Genomic DNA, 19,797 nt, shown 5'->3' with positions numbered 1-19,797 from the left:
ATATACACCTTCTCTTTCTCTATCTGCATACCCGTAATAAAGTTCAATATGTCAATTAGATACAGAAGGAGATTAATGAGAATAATAATAAAACTGTAATAAAAGCTGGGCATTGGTGGCTCACACCTTTAATCCTAGCTACTCCGGAGGCTGAGATCTGAGCATTAAGATTTGAATCTAGGCCAGGTAGGAAATTCTATGAGACTGTTTATCCCCAATTAACTACCAAAAAAGCTGCAAGTGGAGGTGTGGCTCAAGTATTGAAATGCTAGCCTTGAGCAGAAAAGTACAAGTACAGCACCCAAGCCTTGAGTTCAAGCCTCACAACCAGCAAAACAACAACAAAAACTATAATGAAGCTTACAGGAATGTAATATCTCTCAGTATCTTGTAGTACTATAGATCTTAGCAATCGCAGCATAATCTTTTTCCATACTGCAGAACTTTAACCTTTTCACTTACAAGGAATATTGTATGGCTTTTCTTTGACCTACCCGAGTTTTCAGCATCACTGCTCTTGTGCCTTGAGGCCAATATCACATAAAAGAATAGTCATGTATAGTCAAGGTACAGCTTTTAGCACTGAACAAACTGTGGTGCTTAAGGAAAGACGTTCAAAAGCATGGGAGAAAAGCTTATGAATTCTGTGTGAATGGGATGCCCTGCCCTGCCCCAGTCCAGCTCTCAGGCCATCTGCCTACTGTGACTCCAGCTAGTCTTAGATCTCATCTTTTCTTGGCAGGGTGGATGTAGTGATCTGCCTGAGTACCACAGTGCGCAATGACACTCTGCAGGAAGCCAAGGAGCACAGGGTGTCCCTGAAGTGCCGCAAGCAGCTCCGAGTGGAGGAGCTGGAGATGGTAATGCCTCCCAGAAACCACTGGGGTTGGAACCGGTATACCCAGCTGGGAGGGTTAGGGCATGTTGTGATGATCAAGACATAGGGTCATGTGCTAAAATTTTACCATATGATAATTCTTTTTTCACTGTGTGATTTCAAGTGATAACTTTTTTTTTTTAACCGTGCCTAACTGGAGGTCAAGCTGTAAGACAAAATAAGCATGTGATATGATCATTGGGTCAGTAATGTCCTCAAGGATTGAGAATCTTCTCCCTTCATTCTCTTCTCCATGGCATCAGATTGGCTGCCTGTGGCAGCTGGACTACCTGCCCCACTAGTCACCGCTAGCAAAATGAGAAAAGAGAGAGAAACCTCCACTGGCCATTAACAAAACTCTTTTCGATTCACCTGTACCAGCTTGGCGTTTGTGCCCACTCCCTGATCTACAGCAGTATCTGGGAAATGCCATACATTCATCAGCAGAAATGGATTAGGGAAAGTAATCCACAATGTACCCTGTAGGGGGGATCTTCTTGCTTTCCTTTTGAAATCAAGCCCAAACCTTGTTAAAAAGAGCTAAAAATATGTTGTGTGTCCCTTCCATCTAAGCTAAACTAAGTAAGACCAAACAAAATTAATAATATCCCAGAAGCTACGTAGTAGATTTGTACACACTTGTAGTGACTTGATAAGTCCATGTGAGTGGGGCTAACCCAAATGTCCTACTGTAATAGAGATTTGATTGGAAGCTTTGGTTTCCTCTCTCTGAGCATAACTCAGTACAATAACAGAGGTAGAATTTTAGGTCTGCATTTCAGAATAGATATGAACCTTCATATAACCTAGATTCAAGGCTATATGGCTAGCCTGTCGCAGAACTGAAACTGTATTCTCAGTTCTGCAGCATGGCCACACTGCTGCCACAGATGTCATAGTCACTGGACAAGATTCAACTAACATGTCTGTAGAGCTTTTGAACTCTCCAGCTTAAAACTAGCTCACTGTGCCGGGCGCTGGTGGCTCACGCCTGTAATCCTAGCTACTCAGGAGGCTGAGATCTGAGGATCACGGTTCAAAGCCAGCCCGGGCAGGAGAGACCGTGAGACTCCTATCTCCAATAAACCACCAGAAAACCGGAAGTGGCACTGTAGCTCAAGTGGTAGAGCGCTCACCTTGAGCTGAAGAGCTGAGGGACAGCGCTCAGGCCCAGAGTTCAAGCCCCACGACCGACAAAAAAAAAAAAAAAAACTAGCTCACTGTTCCATGCTGACTTCCTCTCGTGCAGACAGAGGACATCCGTTTAGAGCCAGATCTCTATGAAGCCTGCAAGAGTGACATCAAGAACTACTGTTCCACTGTGCAATATGGAAATGCTCAGGTAAATTTTTTTGCTTTAATTTTTGTTTTGGTTTGTGTAGACCCTGGGGTTTTGGTCAGGCACTGGCAGCTCACACCTGTAATCCTAGTTACTCAGAAGGCTTAGATCTGAAGATTGTGGTACTCAGGAGGCTTAGATCTGGGCTTTAGCCAACAGCCCAGGCAAGAAAATCCATGAAACTCTTTATCTCCAGGAAACAACTCAAATAAAACTGGAAGTGGCGCTGTGGCTCAAGTGGTAAAAGTGCAAGTCTTGAGCAAAGAAAAGCTCAGAAACAAAGCTCAGGCCCTGAGTTCAAGTTACAGAACCAACACAGAAGAAAAAAAGATCCTGAGGTTTTGAACCAGGGACTGGTGAGGCTGAGCTTGCTAGACAGATACTCTATGGCTTGAGCCATGTTTCATGTTTTAATTATACAAGTCGTGTGAAGGTAACATCCTAATAACTCTTCACTGGTGGGGAGAGACACATCACACCTATTCAGCCCCGTCATCCCCTCTGTGCCCCCACACTGGCTTTCTGAGTTCTTCCCTGGCACTTCTCTTTGTCGCTGTTCATTTTCTTCTTGTTCCATTTACCTCATCCTCCCCCACCTTGTCTTCCTAGAGATTTCTCTCCTGCCTCCTCTCTGTGGCTTGCTCAACATTGCATCTCCAGAATCAATTATTCCTTCATTCTGCTCCCATTGCATTTTTTTTCTTTTGTCTTTTTAAAGTTAACATTTGTTAATTGTATAAAGTAATGGAGTTTCTTGTGACATTTTCATATGTGCATATTATGTACCTTAATTATATTTGCCTGCCTTCTCTTTTCCTTTTCTCTACATCTTTCTTTTGATCTTTATCAGGTTTCATAATGGTCCCCTTCCAAAGAAGATGTTAATAGAGATCATGTAAGAGTCATGTAGGGAATTTTTTTTTTTTTTTAATACACAGAAAAAGATCCTAGCTGGGCGCTGGTGGCTCATGCCTATCACCTTAGCTGCTAAGGAGGCTGAGCTCTGAGGATCATGGTTCAGAGCCAGCCCGGGCAGGAAATTCTGTGAAACTCTTTATCTCCAATTAACCACCAGAAAACCAGAAGTGGCACTGTGGTTCAAGTGGTAGAGTGCTCCCCTTGAGCTGAAGGACAGCACCCAGGCCCAAGAGTTCAAGCCTCATGACTGACAAAAAAGAAAGAAAGAAAAATGAAAAAGATACCTACCATTACCAGTAATGAATTGCAAACAAGAGATTTTAAATGTTCTCTGGCTACTTATTTACCAAGGACATTGCCCTGGGGCTTTAGCTCTGCAATAATTTCTTTGTTGTCTTATTCTACTGTTGACAATACAAAGTCTGACTCTGTCTGATTATCATTCCTTTGTAATTAATATGGAGTTTTCTTTCTGTTTTAAGTTTTAACAATCTATATATTCAGTCTGATATGATTAGATAGTTTTTTGTTTACTTTATCATAGTTGGATCTTTGTCATATTTTTCTTGAGTTCTGGGAAATTCTGTCACTGTTCCTTCAAATATTGCTTTCCTTTTTTGTTCTTCTTGATCTTCCAAGTCCTCTATGCCTTTTAACTTTTTAATTCATGTGTTTCAAATTTTGTTACTTTGTACTACAGTTGAGGTAATTGTACAATTCTGATACCCAGCTTAATAATGCATTCTTCAGTTGGATAGAAATAAAGGTGCAGCTGGGCATAGGTGACTCATGCCTATAATCCTAGCTACTCAAGAGGCTGAGATCATAGGATCGTAGTTCAAAGCCAGCCTGGACAGGAAAGGCTGGGAGACCCTTATCACCAATAAACCACTCAGAAAACCAGGAGTGGTGCTGTGGCTCAAGTGGTAGAGCACCTGCCTTGAGCTGAAGAGCTGAGGCCCAGGTCCAGAGTTCAAGCCCCATGACCAACAAAAAGAAAAAGGGGAGGGGGGGCATGCTCTCAGAAGTAAGTGCTTCAGTCAGCATAGATGTACTGTTACTCCCTGAAACATCTTCTCAAATGACCATAACTTTTACATCATAGATTATTGAATGTCTGAAAGAGAACAAGAAGCAGCTAAGTCCCCGTTGCCACCAGAAAGTATTTAAGCTGCAGGAGACAGAAATGATGGACCCAGAGCTAGACTATACACTTATGCGTGTCTGCAAGCAGATGATAAAGGTAAGCAGCAAGTACATCTTAAGTGTGAACAACAGAGTAAACCTTGGTTAAACATTGTCAAGTCAGTTGTTCTCTGGTATGGCTCCAAAGCCAATAGCATCTGCTGGCAACTTACAGATTCCTGGGCTCTACCTGGTTGTGCTGAGTCAGGAACTCGAGGAGTAGAGCCCCAGACTATTCACAAGTAATGCTAATGCCTGCTTCAGTTAGAAAACCTCAGAGCTGGCTGGGAAGTTGGCTCAGTGATAGAGCGCTTGCCTTGCATACCTGAGGCCCTAGGTTCGATTCCTCAGCACCACATAAGCAAAAAGAAAAAAGCTGGAGGTGGCCCTGTGGCTCAAGTGGTAGAGCGCTAGCCTTGAGCTGAAGAGCTGAGGGACAGTGCCCAGACCCAGAGTTCAGGCCCCATGACCGGACCCAAAGAAAAAAAAAAGAAAACCTGAGAACTAAGATAATTGATCTCACTTTGACCTGAGGCAAAATAAATAGAAGTCCAGTATTTACAGGAACGGTTTTGAAGGTGCTGAGAAAGACATCAGCTGGTCTGATCAAATTATCTCCAGCACTTAAAAGATTTTTCTGTTTTTTTGCTTCATTTAGTCTTCTGGTGAATGTTCTCAGGAGTTCCTTGATCTGTTCACATATACAAAGAAATCAAATATTAAGTTCAACTCCTTATTTCAGCTTTCTTTTAAAACAAAATGTAATTTTTACTCTTTCGTATAACTCCTAAAGAGAATTTTGAATGTTAAATGTAAATAATGAGCCAGGTAGTCGGGAGCTGGTGGCTCACGCCTGTAATCCTAGCTGCTCTGAAGGCTGAGATCTGAGGATCACAGTTCAAAACCAGTCCAGGCAGAAAAGGCCATGAGACTCTTATCTCCAAATAACTACCCGAAAACTAGAAGTGGCCCTGTGGTTCACAATGGTAGAACACTAGCCTTGTGTAAAAGAGCTCAAGCCCTATGACCAACAAAAAAATAACAACTAACTGGGTGCCAGTGGCTAATATCTCCAATTAATTACCACCCAAAACATGCAGACCCTGAGTCCAAGCCTCAGAACCAACAGTAAAAAAATAAAAGTAGCTGGGCACTGGTGGCTCATGCCTGTAATCCTAGCTACTCAGGAGACTGAGATCTGAGGATCACAGTTCAAAGCTAGCCTGGGCAAGAAAATCTGTGAGACTCCTATCTCCAATAAACCACCAGAAAAAAACGGAAGTGGCACTGTGGCTCAAGTGGTAGAGCACTAGCCTTGATCGGAAGAGCTGAGGGACAGTGTCAGGCCCAGAGTTCAAGCCCCACAACTGATAAATAAATAAACAGTAAATCTCTTAAGTGGTTCTGGTACAGTGGGTTCATATGGAAAAGTCAGGCTCTGATTTTAGAGAGATTAGTAAGATTTTATTTCAAAAAAAAAATCAGCAATCTCATCCTCAGGTTAAGATGCTGATAGATACTTGAATTATGCACACTTCAGAGAATTGGAAAGCGGCTTAGTGTTGGAATGTCTTAACCTTAAATATGAAAATTTAGAGTTTATTACTAGTCCCAAACTAAGCTCTGGCCTAAAAGACAGCAATAAATATAGAAAAATATAGAATGTTTAATATTATAGCTCCCTGAAATTAAGATGAACCAGCACAAAAACACAGACACAGACACACGCACACACACACACACACACACACACACACACACACAAACAGATGAACCAAATGAATTGTTACCCTGCATTTCTGTTCATTGATAGGAGAGTAATTCCTAGGTTTTCCCACTGGGCTGGGGTGAATAGGACTTGACCCTGAATGGTTACCTGGTACAGTGTTATTATATTCAAATAATAATTGTGCTTGGGTCTGGGAAGGTGGCTCAGTGGTAGAGCGCTTGCCTTGCATGCATGAGGTCCTGGGTTTGATTCCTCAGCACCACATAAGCAAAAAGAAAAAAGCCAGAAGTGGTGCTGTGGCTCAAGTGGTAGAGCGCTAGCCTTGAGCTGAAGAGCTGAGGGACAGCGCCCAGGCCCAGAGTTCAGGCCCCACGACCGGACCCCCCCCCCAAAAAAAAATTATGCTCATGAGATGGCATGTAATTTAGTATCACCTTACCAACAGGAATCAGTTTCATGAAAAATTGGAACCAAAGAGGTATTGTAAAGAAATGTGAGAATTACAGTATAGAATAAATAAAGCAAGGGAACTGGGGGCTGGACACCTCAGGCTTAGCTATTCCAAGTGATTCCTTCATGTTACTTCTTTCATGAGATCACTGATACAAGAGTGGTCACAGATGGGTTGCCAATTTGTGGGGCTGTTTCCATGAAATGTTGGTTTTGGGGTTTTTTTGCAGAGGTTCTGTCCAGAAGCAGATTCTAAAACCATGTTGCAGTGCTTGAAGCAAAACAAAAACAGTGAACTGATGGATCCCAAGTGCAAACAGATGATAACCAAACGCCAGATCACACAGAACACAGGTACTGTACTGAGCAGCTCTCCACTCTCCTGGTCCCACTGAATATAGCCTAAAGTGGAATTAAGTGCACATATAATTAGTGACCTAATTAAAAGTACTGGTGCCTTGCCTACCATTGATTTTTTTTTTTTTTTTTTTGGTGGAAGTGGGGGGGTGTACCAATCCTGGGGCTTGAACCCAGGGCCTGGGTGCTATCCCCAACTTTTTTGCTCAAGGCTAGTGTTCTACCACTTGCTCCTCTTCCAAATTTTTGTGGGTTAACTAGAGATAAATGTCTCATGACTTTCCTACCTGGGCTGGCTTCAAACCATAATCTTAAGATCTCAGCCTTCTGAATAGCTAGGATTATATGTATGTGGTACCAGTGCCTGTTTTTTGTTTGTTTTTGGTCCATTAGGCTTGAACTCAGGGCCTGGGTATTATCCCTGAGCTTTTTCACTCAAGGCTCTACCACTTTGAGCCATGGTGTCACATCCAGTTTTTTGGTGGTTAATTAGAGATAAGAGTCTCACAGACGTTCTTGTCTGGGCTGGCTTTGAACTGCAGTCCTCAGATCTCAGCCTCCTGAGTAGCTAGGATTATAGGTGTGAGCCACTAGCGCCTGGCTCAGTGCCTGATTTTTAAGAAAAGAGTTTGGATATGAGCAGAGTTTTTTCCTCTTCCTTTGAAAAGTATGCAGGAAAAATGACATGAAAGTCAGGGAAAAGAAGAGCCTGAACAACTGGACAACTGTTAAAACAAAAAGAATCAGGGCTAGAGCTTCTTGGAAAGAAAAGTCTGGAGATTCAATAAAACTTTGTGAGTATGGCAGAATAGAGGCAATACTTTTTAGAAGAGGGAAACTAGCACTCAGTTGGTAGAAGTTTTAGCTTAATAGGTAAAAAGTGAGTTGGATATTTCTTTGTTGGTATTTTCAGAAATGCTTATGGGCAAGATTGCTGGTATCTATTAGGATTTTGAATATTTAGCTATAAAACCATACAGAACTACTGGAGAGTAATGGGATTCCTAGACCTGCAGAGGGGCTCACACACCAGCACACATTACTGATTAACAACAGTGGAGAGCCAGGTGTGGCGGAACTTGTCTAATTCCAGCATTTGGGAGGCTGAGGCAGGAGAATCAAAATTTCAAGGTCATTTTAGGCTACTGAGTAAAAGATCCTGTCTCAAGAACAAAAGGAGCCAGCACAGGAAGCTCCATAGCCACCTACCTGGGTTCATAAAACAAAGGCACTGTTCATAGTCCCACGCACTGACCTAACATACACCTTTTGGCTATTTCCAGGTGGGATATCACATGTGTTGACTGTTTCTGTTTCAGATTACCGCTTAAACCCTGTGCTAAGGAAAGCCTGTAAAGCTGACATTCCTAAATTCTGTCACGGTATCCTGTCCAAGGCCAAGGATGATTCAGAGCTAGAAGGCCAAGTCATCTCATGCCTCAAGTTGAGATATGCTGATCAGGTAAACTGGTTGGTTCCCCGCAGAGGTGTTTTCCTAGAGTTACCTTTATTTCTTACTCCCGTTTTCCAAGACCTTTATCATGCCCTCCCCAAGCCTGAGACTAGGGGGACAAATAGAATCTGATGTTTTCTGGTGAGCCATTTGTTCTCCCTTTGCCACACACAGCGCCTGTCTTCTGACTGTGAGGACCAGATTCGCATCATTATCCAGGAGTCTGCTCTGGATTACCGCCTCGACCCTCAGCTGCAGTTGCACTGCTCAGATGAGGTAGGATGCAGAATTGAGTTGAGTATGGGTATGAATAGAGCTTCCCAGGGGATATATGACTGGAGAACATGTTGTTGTTGTTGTTGTAGTTGTAGTTGTTGTTTGTCTTCTGCTTGTCCTGGAGCTTTACTCTGGGCCTGAGTTCTGTCTGTGAGCTGTGCTCTTCCACTTAGGCACAGTGCCACTTCCAGCTGTTTTTGAGTAGCTTATTAGAAATAAGAGTCTGCCGGGCGCTGGTGGCTCACGCCTGTAATCCTAGCTACTCAGGAGGCTGAGATCTGAGGATCGAGGTTCAAAGCCAGCCAGGGCAGTAGAGACTGTGAGACTCCTATCTCCAATAAACCACCAGAAAACCGGAAGTGGAGCTGTAGCTCAAGTGGTAGAGCTCTCACCTTGAGCTGAAGAGCTGAGGGACAGTGCCCAGGCCCAGAGTTCAAGCCCCAGGACCGACAAAAAAAAAAAAGAAAAAAAAAGAAATGAGAATCTCATGGGTTTTCTTGCTTGGGCTGGCTTTGAACTGAAATCCTTAGATCTCAGCCTTCTGAGTAGGTAGGATTATGGGCGTGAGTCACCAGTGCCCAGCAAGAGAGAACAGTTCTTACTGTACTCTACTGCCTATTTGCCGTGAACAGGTTTAGTTTCAAGCCCGTAGTTGCACATCAGATGTCTGAGACCCACATTCTCTGGGTCACTTTGCAGTGTTGGTTCCACATGCTGCTCTGTTGAACATTGTTTTCGAATTGATTCCACATTGGTTCTTGCCTTCTTACTCTGTGATAAGAGGAGAAGGAAAACTCTGAGGCTTGCAGAAAGATGAAAGTGCTCTCAAAATAACTCTTAGAAATGCTTCTCTTTGGAAATTATTTGTTGTCCTAGCTAGAAAAGTCCAAGTGAAGAACCTTGTTCAACTTATGTCAGTTTTAGGAAATCAGCTAAAGATGTTGCAAAGCTTACTCATAAAATTGTCCAAAGGTTTGTTATCTCCACTTACAGGCTTTTGTGAAGGCATGTCTGTATATGTGTGTCAGTGTGTCAACATGCAGCCAAATTGTGGGTCTGAATTCCGTAAATAGCATTTGCTTTTAGTATTTCACTTGGCTGTCTGTTCTTCCCTGTGGAGATAAGGAGTAGCTTTCTTTGGACAAGTTCTGGGACAGTCTCACTCCAGTCTCGGGGTTGACAGCGTAGAGATAAGTGTAGGTCCTAACATTCTGCTCTGCCAGTCATTTTGAAGGAGCCTGGCATTTGGTGCAGGAGAAGCATACAATCCCACCAGGAAGCTGTTGAGTTAAGCCCTGAGTACTTCTGTGGGAGAATCATCAAGAGGTTTAGAGTCTCAGGTGTCTGGTGGTAGATAACTAGTCAGGCAGTAGTAAGCCAGGGCTGGGACAGCGCAGACAACTGCCTATTCAGGACTGATTAGACTAACCAGAATACCAGAATCATCTTTTCTGGAAGCCATTTGTACTGGAGTTTGTTATTGTTATTGATTCTTTTTTCTTTTTGTTATTTAACAGTTTTACTGTGTAGTTACCCAGGCTAAATTCAAATTCTCAATCCTCCTCTTCTCTAGTGCTAGGATTCTCTAGTGCCATTTACTCTTTCTGTGCTCAGCGTGTGGTCTTTGTTTTCTTGTGTCTTCTGAGCAGATTGCCAGTCTGTGTGCTGAAGAAGCAGCAGCCCAGGAGCAGACAGGTCAAGTAGAAGAGTGCCTCAAGGTCAACCTACTCAAGATCAAAACAGAGATGTGTAAAAAGGTAACCATCACATCCTTCCTTTCCTCGCTTCCTTTTTCTCATCTACCCAATTCTCCACCAAAATGATGTTCTTGCTGGATGCTAGTAGCTCGCACTTGTAATCCTAGCTACTCAGGAGATTGAGCTCTGAGGATCGTAGTTCAAAACCAGCCCAGGCTGGATAGTCCATGAGACTCTAATCTCTAGTTTACCACCAAAAAGCCAGAAGTGGAGCTGTGGCTCAAGTGGTAGAGCACTAGTCCTGAACAAAAAAACTTAGGGATAGCACCTTGAGTTCAAGCCCCATGACTGGCAAAACAAACAAAAAACTAACAGGTACTTCTGATGTGGCACATCAGTATTCTAGGAACACATGTCTGACCACATACCTACTTTGCTTATACAGTGAATCCCCTAGTGGTAGTTAGATTGGGTTTGAGGATCAGCATGGCCATGTTGCCACCTATCTCTGAGTAGTAGTGAACCCTCAGTCTCCCTACTGACCTGTTTGCTTGTTATAAAGTATTTATAGACAATATCACTGCTGCATTTGTTCCATGAAAGTTCTCTCCACAATGGCCTTCCCTTTACAGGAAGTGCTAAACATGCTGAAGGAGAGCAAAGCCGATATCTTTGTGGACCCAGTTCTTCACACAGCCTGTGCCCTGGACATTAAACACCACTGTGCCGCCATCACCCCCGGTCGTGGGCGTCGTAAGTTACTGTGTTGGTTCCCTCTGACCCTGTGTGGACTTCCCAGGGGGAGTTAAGACTCACTCTCAGACACTAGTTGCCACTCTGTTCTGTGAATATAGGCTAGCCATAGACATCATCCCCTGGAAGCCTGGTTGATGCTGTGGAAATCAGTCTTTTGTGGCATAATCAGTTTGGGAATAATCTTGCAGGAAATAAAGGCCCACCATTACCCAGTTTATACTGGGCCCACAGTGGGCCCAATAAGCATGTTCTTAAATAATGTGGCACATAGTACTGCCAAATAAATAAGTAAACAAAGTAGTCATGGAGAAGAAAAGCTTTGTGTCCCCAAGAACCTAGTGGTGCTGTGTCTGACACTGCCACCTACTGTAGAGTTCTGCTACTGGAACCCAGGAGCATGTAGAGGCTGTTCTATGGGCCAAGCTTGTGCATTGAAAATAAGAGACGTACTGGATAGCCAACCCTCACCCCCTGTCCTCACCATGGTGGTCTTGACTGATGTTTACTAGAATATGTTTAACTCACAAGTCTGAGTTCTGGAAAGTAGTGTTGTGGCTCAGCTGGTAGAGCGCTAGCCTTGAGCACAAAGAGGCTCAGGAACAGTGGCCAAGCCCTGAGTTCAAACCCTACAACTGACCCAAAAAAAGTACATTTGTTTTAGCCGGGCTCTGGTGGCTCATGCCTGCCATCCTAGCTACATTAGGAGGCTGAGATCTGAGGATCACAGTTCATAGCCAGCGTGGGCTGGAAAGTATGTGAAATTCTTATTTCCAGTTAACCACCAGAAAACTGGTGCTGTGGCTCATATGGTAGAGCGCTTGCCTTGAGCTGAAGAGTTGAGGGACAGTGCCCAGACCCAGAGTACAAGCCCCAGAACAGACGCAATAGAAAAAAAAAGTCTGAGTTCTCTAGTATATTCTTGGATATCCTTCTTCCCAGCTTTACAGAAATGTAAATTATAATTGTAAAGTCTGTTCTGTATGGTTGCAGATCTTTCTTCTCTCCTTCCTACCACAGAAATGTCCTGCCTAATGGAGGCCCTGGAGGATAAGCGGGTGAGGTTACAGCCTGAGTGCAAAAAGCGCCTTAATGACCGGATTGAAATGTGGAGTTATGCGGCAAAGGTAAAGGCCAAGAGAGGTTCTGCCATGGCCATGTGTTCTGTGAGATATTTCACTGGTCTTGCCCTGCTGGAAGTCGAGCCATCAGTGTATTTGGAAGAGCAGCCAGTGAGTCTTAAAATTCTTTGGGTAGCTATGAAGCTGGAGCTGCCCTGTTCCCTTGCATCTGACTGGCTCTGTGACATTGCCAGGACTGTCACCCCTTGCACTCAGGTGCCATCACCCTCTGCTGAAAAGGGTTCTTAGCTCTCAAGACAGTACGCTCTTCCTCCTCGCTCCCCCTTCCAAGGGGAAAAAAATTCACCTGTGACGCTCTGGGTTCACAGATGCACCCAACAGGTCCTACAGAGTCCAATCTCCCTTGCTCCTTTCGTCTCCTTTGAGCTACTTCAGGTGGCCGCAACATGCTGAGAATGACTCTTAGCTTGTTCTGTATTGGCAAATGTGGGTCTCAGATCTCATTAATTTCTTATTTCCCTGTTCTCTTCTGATGACAGGATGGTTAGGAGCAGCCTAATCTGACCTGGGTGGTCAGATTCCACCCAGGCTCCCAGCTTTGTCAGTGGCTTCTGTCTGTAATCCTAGCCATGTAGGAGGATGAGATCTGAGGATCATGGTTAGCAGCCAGCCTGACTGGAAATGAGCCTATTGCCAATTAAGTAGTAAAAGAAAAGCTGGACCAGAGCTGTGGCTCAAGTGGTAGAGCACTAGCTTTGAGCACAAAGAGATTCTGGGACAGCGCCTAAGCCCTGAGTTTAAGCCTCAGGACTGACAAAAAATACAAAGAATTAAAAAAAAAAAGTATATGCAAACTGGTGGCCTGGTGTAGGTCATATACCCACCGTATCAGTCCCCGAGCCACCGAATCTTCATTTGTACTGTGGAATCATGAGGTCTGCCCACTGAGCTGGTGTATGCAGTAATCCAGGGAAAATAAGAGAAGCCTTTGCCCAGGAACCCCACGGGGTGATCACTTGCCTTCGTATCTTTCTGTTCATAATTTTATATGGCATAGTTTTGTGATCAGGAAGAGAATTGTAGCCTACGTTGATTTTCTTGTCTCATTCCCTAAAAGAAAACCCATGAATTAGTCACTGAGGGGACACGTTAGACTTAGCGCCACTGCTACCCAGCCCTCCACAGGGTCACAGAATGCTGTCTCCTTCCAGGTGGCCCCAGCAGATGGCTTCTCTGACCTTGCCATGCAAGTGATGACTTCCCCATCTAAGAACTACATCCTGTCTGTGATCAGTGGGAGCATCTGCATATTGTTTCTGATCGGCCTGATGTGTGGACGGATCACCAAGCGTGTGACACGAGAGCTCAAGGACAGGTAGAGCCGCCTTGACCACCAAAGGAACTACCTATCCAGTGCCCAGTCTGTATAGCCTTCCTGTATAGCATACCCTCACTTCGCCCTCCTAAGAGGTGGCACCAACACCCACAATAGAGCAGCAGCAGGTGCCCACTGCATTGTCCCGTCCAGACTTGGCCACGTCCGCGGTGTCCTCCTCCCAGCCGTCTGTGCAGCAGCGTCAGCTGGTCGCTTTGGTGGTAGCCTTTGTCGGCGAACTTGGGTTTACCCGCCTGTAGAACATCTCTCTCATACCAACAGAACTACAGTACTTCCAGAACCAACACCTGACCTGCAACTCAAAATGCTTTTAAAAAAAAAATCAAAAACAAGGGAAAAAAAAAAACACCAAAAACAAAAAAAGAAATTTTTAAAGGAAGGAAAAAATGTATATAGTAGCACATCACCAGGCTTGACTCGGGCAGCGGAGTTCTTTCTTCCATGTGACTGTGTCAAATGAAGGCAGGAATTGGAGGGAATGCACATGCCCAGAACATGATCACTGAGAGTCCAGATCATCTTCCGGAAGCACCTGTGGACCACGTCGGGGCAGGGACTTCACCAAGTAATGGGAAACACTAATCAAACTGCTTTGGGTCCTGTTTGCTTCTGCTGAAGCAGCGATGCCTTCCAGCTGCTGCCCTAAACGAGCCACTGCTGGTCGTAGCCCCACAGCTGTGGGTCCTGCTGTGGGCACTGCCTCGCGGCAGGGCAGTGGGGCATGCGCCTTCCCAGGCCAGGGACAAGTGGGTTAGGAGAGTCGGAGGTCTGTGAAGCAGGACAGTCCCCTGGTTCCAGCTTCCCTTCACCCTCCAGGATGGTGCAGGACTGTCCCTTGTCTGTCAGCCTTGCTAATGGTGTGGTCACTCTAGCAGTTCTCTGCCTCACGGGAGGAAAGCTGAGGGGAGGGGAGGGTCCTGGGAGACTTGGGTGGGAGTGGCAGGGCAGGAAGAAGGAGCCAGAGTCCAGTTCACTTTGCTTTATTCTTCAGGCTACAGTAACAAGGTAGAAACAATGACCTGCAGCGATTTAGCGTGGCCTCAGGGTGCGACTGCAGTGCAGCCTGGCCTTTCTGCACACTCCAGGCACACTTTCCAGACAAGCCGATGGAGGGACGGAGAGAGGAATTGCAGTAAAGGGCAGAGGATTTCTCCGTTTCTTTTTTCTGTCCATTTGCTACATGTACTCTCTCCAGTAGGCACTGGTTAAATATATGTTGCTGATCTGTTAGCCTTTCCAGAATCATTGTTACAGGAAGAATATTCCTGGCCATCTTCCCTCTCCATCCAGTGCAGAGTGGACAGGGTTGAGGCGCAAGAGGAAGGACGGAGCCAGGCACGGAGGGTCAGCGGGCGCGCCTTTGGCGACGGTGGACATGGCGTCACAGTGGCTGTACAGGAGGGCAGCATGTACAGTAGGAGATATATTTATATAATATATATTTTATTACCCTGTTAGATGTCCAGAAAGTATTATAAATCATGTGCCTAAAACTGTCCGCGTAGACGAGGCCCCTCGCGGGGCCCTTTCCTCTCTTGCCTCCCATTTGCACTGTCCATGCGTGTGCAGTCACTGACGGTGTCTGTCTTCCCTGAAATGTGCTCCATGGCGCTGTGTTGCTTGTGGATCAGCGGGTCCACATGACTCCTTGTCTCACCTGACTGACCTACATTTGAATACTGTGGTTTTCTTCTTTTCTTCCTTTTGCTACCTTTCCCGGTAGTAGTTCAATGGCTAGGGCAGTACAGGTCATCATGGGGAGCGTCTGACCTGCCCCTCCATCCAGAATTAGGGTCTTCCTGCTTCTCAGCAGCTGGCCTAGTAGTCTTCAGGCTCAGGAGACTTAAAACGCCTGCATTGCCGGCAGGACCGTCACCCTCCTGACTGAGCAAATCTGGCCTGGCTGGCCCCTCCCTCTCCAGGGGTTCTCATGAGGGAAACCTGGGCTTGATGCTCAGAGCCAAGAACATTATGGAATGTAGGCCCCCAGGAAGTCCTGAGGTTTGCAGAATTGGATTGGGGTGGGAACTACTGTTCCTGATCATCTCTGCAGCCTTCCTCCCAGTGTATGTAAACATCCTTGTGGTTCTCTGTTTTTCTGTTCTTTCTAAACTGACAGAAAATGCCATGTTTGTGGCAGAGTTGAAGTTTAAACAGCTTGGTTGGTTCGTGGAATGTTTGTCCTATTTAGAAATAGTCATTTTCAGTCATTGCACTAACTTAGCAAGAGTGAGGCCCTGAGTTCAAACCCTAGTACTCCCTCCAAAAACAAATAAACAAACAAAAAACCATACTAGTGAGTAGGTTTGGGGTAAGGCCAAGGCTCCAGGCACTCACTGAAAATGACCATAGCAGGGTCACTGTCATCTGGCTTTGCCAGCTGACACCATTATCTTGGACTGTTAGACACATTGCTCTATCTTACCCCCACCCCCACCCCCCCACTTCGCCCGCAGGCTCCTTGAGCCAGGCACCTGGGCCAGCAGTAGGTGGGATGGGAGATTGGAAATCTGGACAGGAGCCACAAACAAGACTAATTTCTTCCTCCAGCCAGGCTTCTTCCACAGAAGGAAAGCCCCTTACGCAAAACATTTCTTTACTTCAGTCTCTAGGTTTCTCTGCTGTTGTTCCTGTTGCAAGATGGGTATGCTGGCAAGATAGAGCAACAGGGAGACCATGCCAAAAGCTTGGCTCTGCTCCCAGGAACACCTTGTCCTCTGCATTCCTGGGAGACCCTCTGGGTCTCTAGATCCAGTGGCCTGGAGCCCGCTCAGCCGCCCTCAGGGCTGCTGATAGCCTGCTGTGTAGTGAATAGGTGCTGCTGGGAGTGCTTGCAGCTACCCTGGCTCTAGTTCCCCTCCCCCCCCCCCAGCAGCTGGGCTGACGTGGGGCTGAGGAGGGCATAGGGTAAGACTGCTTTCCTGGAAGGGGTGGCAAACAGTTACTGTCCAGCTTCATGTCTTCCTGTTTCCTGAGGTCAACTGATAGGAAAAAAAAAATCGGAAAGGATGTCTACGTTTACATTTTATCAGACAAACTGGGAAGGGAATTCCGAGGTTTGTGAATGGTGAAGTTCAAGTTCCCCAAGAAGATTCTCTTGCACATCTATGTGATTTCCAGAACTCTTGTCCTCCACACCTCCAGCTTTGTGATGCCACTTCTGTCCCAGAAATGCCCCTTGTCGCGAGTCAGTGGGCGCTTCCTGGGCCTGGTTGCTCTCCAGGCCCCCTGCGAAGAGACCCTTCCGGATCCCCCCTCCCCCCCTCCCCGCTTCCCCTACTGGCCAGGAGGCAGCAGTGCGCCCGCCCAGCCTGGTGTCTGCAACTAGATCATGGCCATAGAACCGGTAGAAGAGGTGGCTTTTTGAATTATGTGCATTTTTGTATGTTTACTTATATATTGGCTTCTTAAGAGTTTGAAAAACCTCAAAGCTCAGAATGCTCTGTGGCCTCCAGCTGCTCGGGCACCTCTAAGTGGTTTTACAGAAGGTGAGGGGAGCTCTTTTGGGCCCCCGAGGCCCCCTCTCTCCTAACTCACCTCACCATCATTGGCTTTGGCTCCCAAAGGGTCTGGGTCTTGATCTGATGTTCTGGCCTCTCCCTCCCCGTTTGTGACTGGTTTGCCTGTCTGTCTACGACACTCCCTACCCGCTCCCTCCGCCTGGGGGGACCAGGGGCACATGTTCTTAAGGCCATTGAATTTGAAGCCAGATTCCCCTTCCTCCCCAGTCTGAACTTGGGGGGACCCTTCCTCCTCGCAGCCACCCAGCGAGACCGCAGCGGGGACACAGGCAGGGGTGACAGATCGTGGTGGAGGCTCCTTTCCCTCCTCACCCTCCAGCTCTCCCAGGGGAGAAGGACGTGCAGACTGTGCCTCTGTGTCCTGTGTTGTCTTCCCCGTTCCCAGGAGTAACGTCTGGGCCCCGAGGCCCGCTGCCCAGCAGCTGGGTGGCTGAACAGGTTCCCATGTCCTGCCGCGGCCTCCGTGAGCGGCCACTGCTCCTAGCGCAGCCCGGCCTGGCCCGGCCCGGCCCCAGACAGACGGCGTGGCGTGCAGTGATCTTAGGCCTCTTAACTTTTTTTTTTTTTTTAAAGAAAGAAAAGTACAATTAACAAGCCTCTTTTGTAAATGGGTTTCCTTTCTATGTATAAAATCCCAGCAGTTCTTTGTTTTTACATGTTCATGCTGTGTAATTTTGAGATGTTACTGAGATTCTGAACATAATGTGCATTTTTTTTCTGTACAGATGAAATGGGAGAATTTAATAAAGAGTTTGCAGGTTTGTACTTGTTACATCTTCTCTCTGGTGACTCCTGCCATGGGTGTTTACAGAGCCGGGACTGAGCTTGCTGCTGGGACTATCCAGGTAGCTAGGTCCAGTGGAACGAGACTATGGGACGGGGGAAAGGGAGCCTCCTGCCTGTGGTGTGTGCTGGTGGCAGAGTTGGAAGTCAACCCTCCTACGACATGATTAAGGTTCCATCCTGGGGAAGGTACAAACCTGCATCCTCTTGGGATCCCTGGGTGCCTTGCCTTAAACTGTCAGCAATGCTAATTTGCATCTGGGCATTATTAAAAGGTAATGACTTAAGGAATCTGCCTGGTAACAGTCCTGCCTATCCTGCGGCTCAGGTGGTGTAGGGTGATGGGAGGCGGTAGCTGCTCCCCGGGGCTCCCTCGGCTTCCTCCAGTCTGGGGAGGCAGCTGTCACTCAGGAGATGGTCCTGACCATGAGGAGAGGCTGCAGAAGGTGAAGTGAAGAGATCTGGAGCCTGTGAGTGCTATGTGTGAGTTATCTAGGACCCTGGGCAGCCCCCAGACCTGCGGGTGGAGACTCACAGCAGAGGCCTGGTGTGCTGCCTGCAGCTCCGGAAGCGGTTTCTGCGTTGGGGCTCCCTGTCACCAGTACTCTCCCCATGGGAGGTGTAGTTCACCTCCAACCTCACTCAGTCCCCCAGAAGATGGTACAGCCCCCCAACATGTAGTCAGTTCGCACCTGAGCCATCTGAACCACCCTCAGTTTTCATAGGCAAAGATTATTCTGGTAAAAAGCTTCAGTCCTAAAAACAAGCATTTAGTATTTTGTGCTCTAATTGGCCAAGACTTAAAGGGCTTCTTCCAAACAGGGGAGACCCTTACACCTCTGTCCAGCCCTGCTGAGCCCCCGGCAGGAGCATCTGTGCGAACACTGACCTCCAGCTAGCTGGCTGGACCGCCCTGCACATTTGAATGACCCAAGGCCCCAGCAGCCACTGAGTGCCAGAAGCAGGAAGAGATGTGTGTATGTGAGACAAATGAAATCAAGTTAGAGATCACTCATTTATTGTCTCCTGTAGACAGGTGTTAGGAAACCGAGTCATGAGTGTTAGGAAAGATCAGTAGATGAAAGGAGAAGAAAGAAGAGACCTCAGTGGACTAGAACTTTAATCATGCTGCAGAGGGACTCCCTGTAACACCAGACAAAGAACAGGAGGTATAGGGGGGGAGGGGGCGGCGGCTTACGTTTTTATATATTCTAGGGTGAGACTCTTCTTTGGAATTTCTTTGTCTTGTCCTGTTTGGGATTTATGATGCTAACTCTCCCATTTGGGGTTTTATGGTCTGGGTAGCATCCTGATGGAGGTGGTCCTGAACTTTCAGATAAGGCCCGGTTTGAAGTTTTCATGAGAACCAGGATAAGCCCCTGCAGGGAGGGTGGACAGATTCCCATTATTATGTTTCTCCCGAACTACCCTGAAGTGCTATGGGGAAAAGACTTCTTTCGAAATTTAGCAGGATGTTAAGTTCTTCTGATATATCTGAGATGCAGAAATACTTTCTGAAGAATGCCTCTCCTTGGTCAGTCTCTTGTTCACTAGAAAGGTTGCATTAAATTCTTAGCTGTATCTTGCAAAAAGATTCCTGTAGCCCAAATGGCTTGAAATTTCAGGCATCAAAAGACCAGGGTATGGGCTGGGAAGGTGGCTCAGTGGTAGAGCGCTTGCCTTGCATGCCTGAGGCCCTGGGTTCGAGTCCTCAGCACCACATAAGCAAAAAGAAAAAAGCCGGAAGTGACGTTGTGGCTCGAGTGGTAGAGCGCTAGCCTTGAGCTGAGGGGCAGCGCCCAGGCCCAGAGTTCAGACCCCACGACCATACCCAAAACAAAAAAAAAGACCAGGGTAGCTGGGCACTGTAGCTCACTCCTGTTAAGTACTCGGGAGACTGATTTCTGAGGATTGTTCAAAGCCAGCCCAGGTAGGAAAGTCTGTGAGACTCATCTCCAGTGAACCACCAGGAAACGGGAAG

At 46.5% G+C, this 19,797-nt stretch overlaps 1 protein-coding gene across 1 annotated transcript in view; it reads left to right on the top strand.

Moving 5' to 3' along the window:
* The window catches only part of Glg1 (golgi glycoprotein 1), a 96,013-nt gene extending 78,208 nt beyond the window's left edge, over positions 1–17,805 (top strand). Inside the window, exons 17-26 of the mRNA XM_070026288.1 lie at positions 743–860; positions 2,127–2,219; positions 4,240–4,377; positions 6,729–6,852; positions 8,175–8,317; positions 8,483–8,584; positions 10,234–10,341; positions 10,914–11,034; positions 12,055–12,161; positions 13,328–17,805. Of these exons, the coding sequence (XP_069882389.1) occupies positions 743–860; positions 2,127–2,219; positions 4,240–4,377; positions 6,729–6,852; positions 8,175–8,317; positions 8,483–8,584; positions 10,234–10,341; positions 10,914–11,034; positions 12,055–12,161; positions 13,328–13,495 (1,222 nt within the window). The 3' untranslated portion in view covers positions 13,496–17,805. The remainder of the gene's footprint in view (positions 1–742; positions 861–2,126; positions 2,220–4,239; positions 4,378–6,728; positions 6,853–8,174; positions 8,318–8,482; positions 8,585–10,233; positions 10,342–10,913; positions 11,035–12,054; positions 12,162–13,327) is intronic.
* The last annotated feature ends 1,992 nt before the right edge of the window (positions 17,806–19,797 follow it).

The sequence above is a fragment of the Dipodomys merriami genome, unplaced genomic scaffold (assembly GCF_024711535.1).
Source record: "Dipodomys merriami isolate MVZ:Mamm:240054 unplaced genomic scaffold, mDipMer1.0.p SCAF_176, whole genome shotgun sequence".
Taxonomy (NCBI): domain Eukaryota; kingdom Metazoa; phylum Chordata; class Mammalia; order Rodentia; family Heteromyidae; genus Dipodomys; species Dipodomys merriami.
This window is presented reverse-complemented; position numbering and strand designations above follow the sequence as displayed.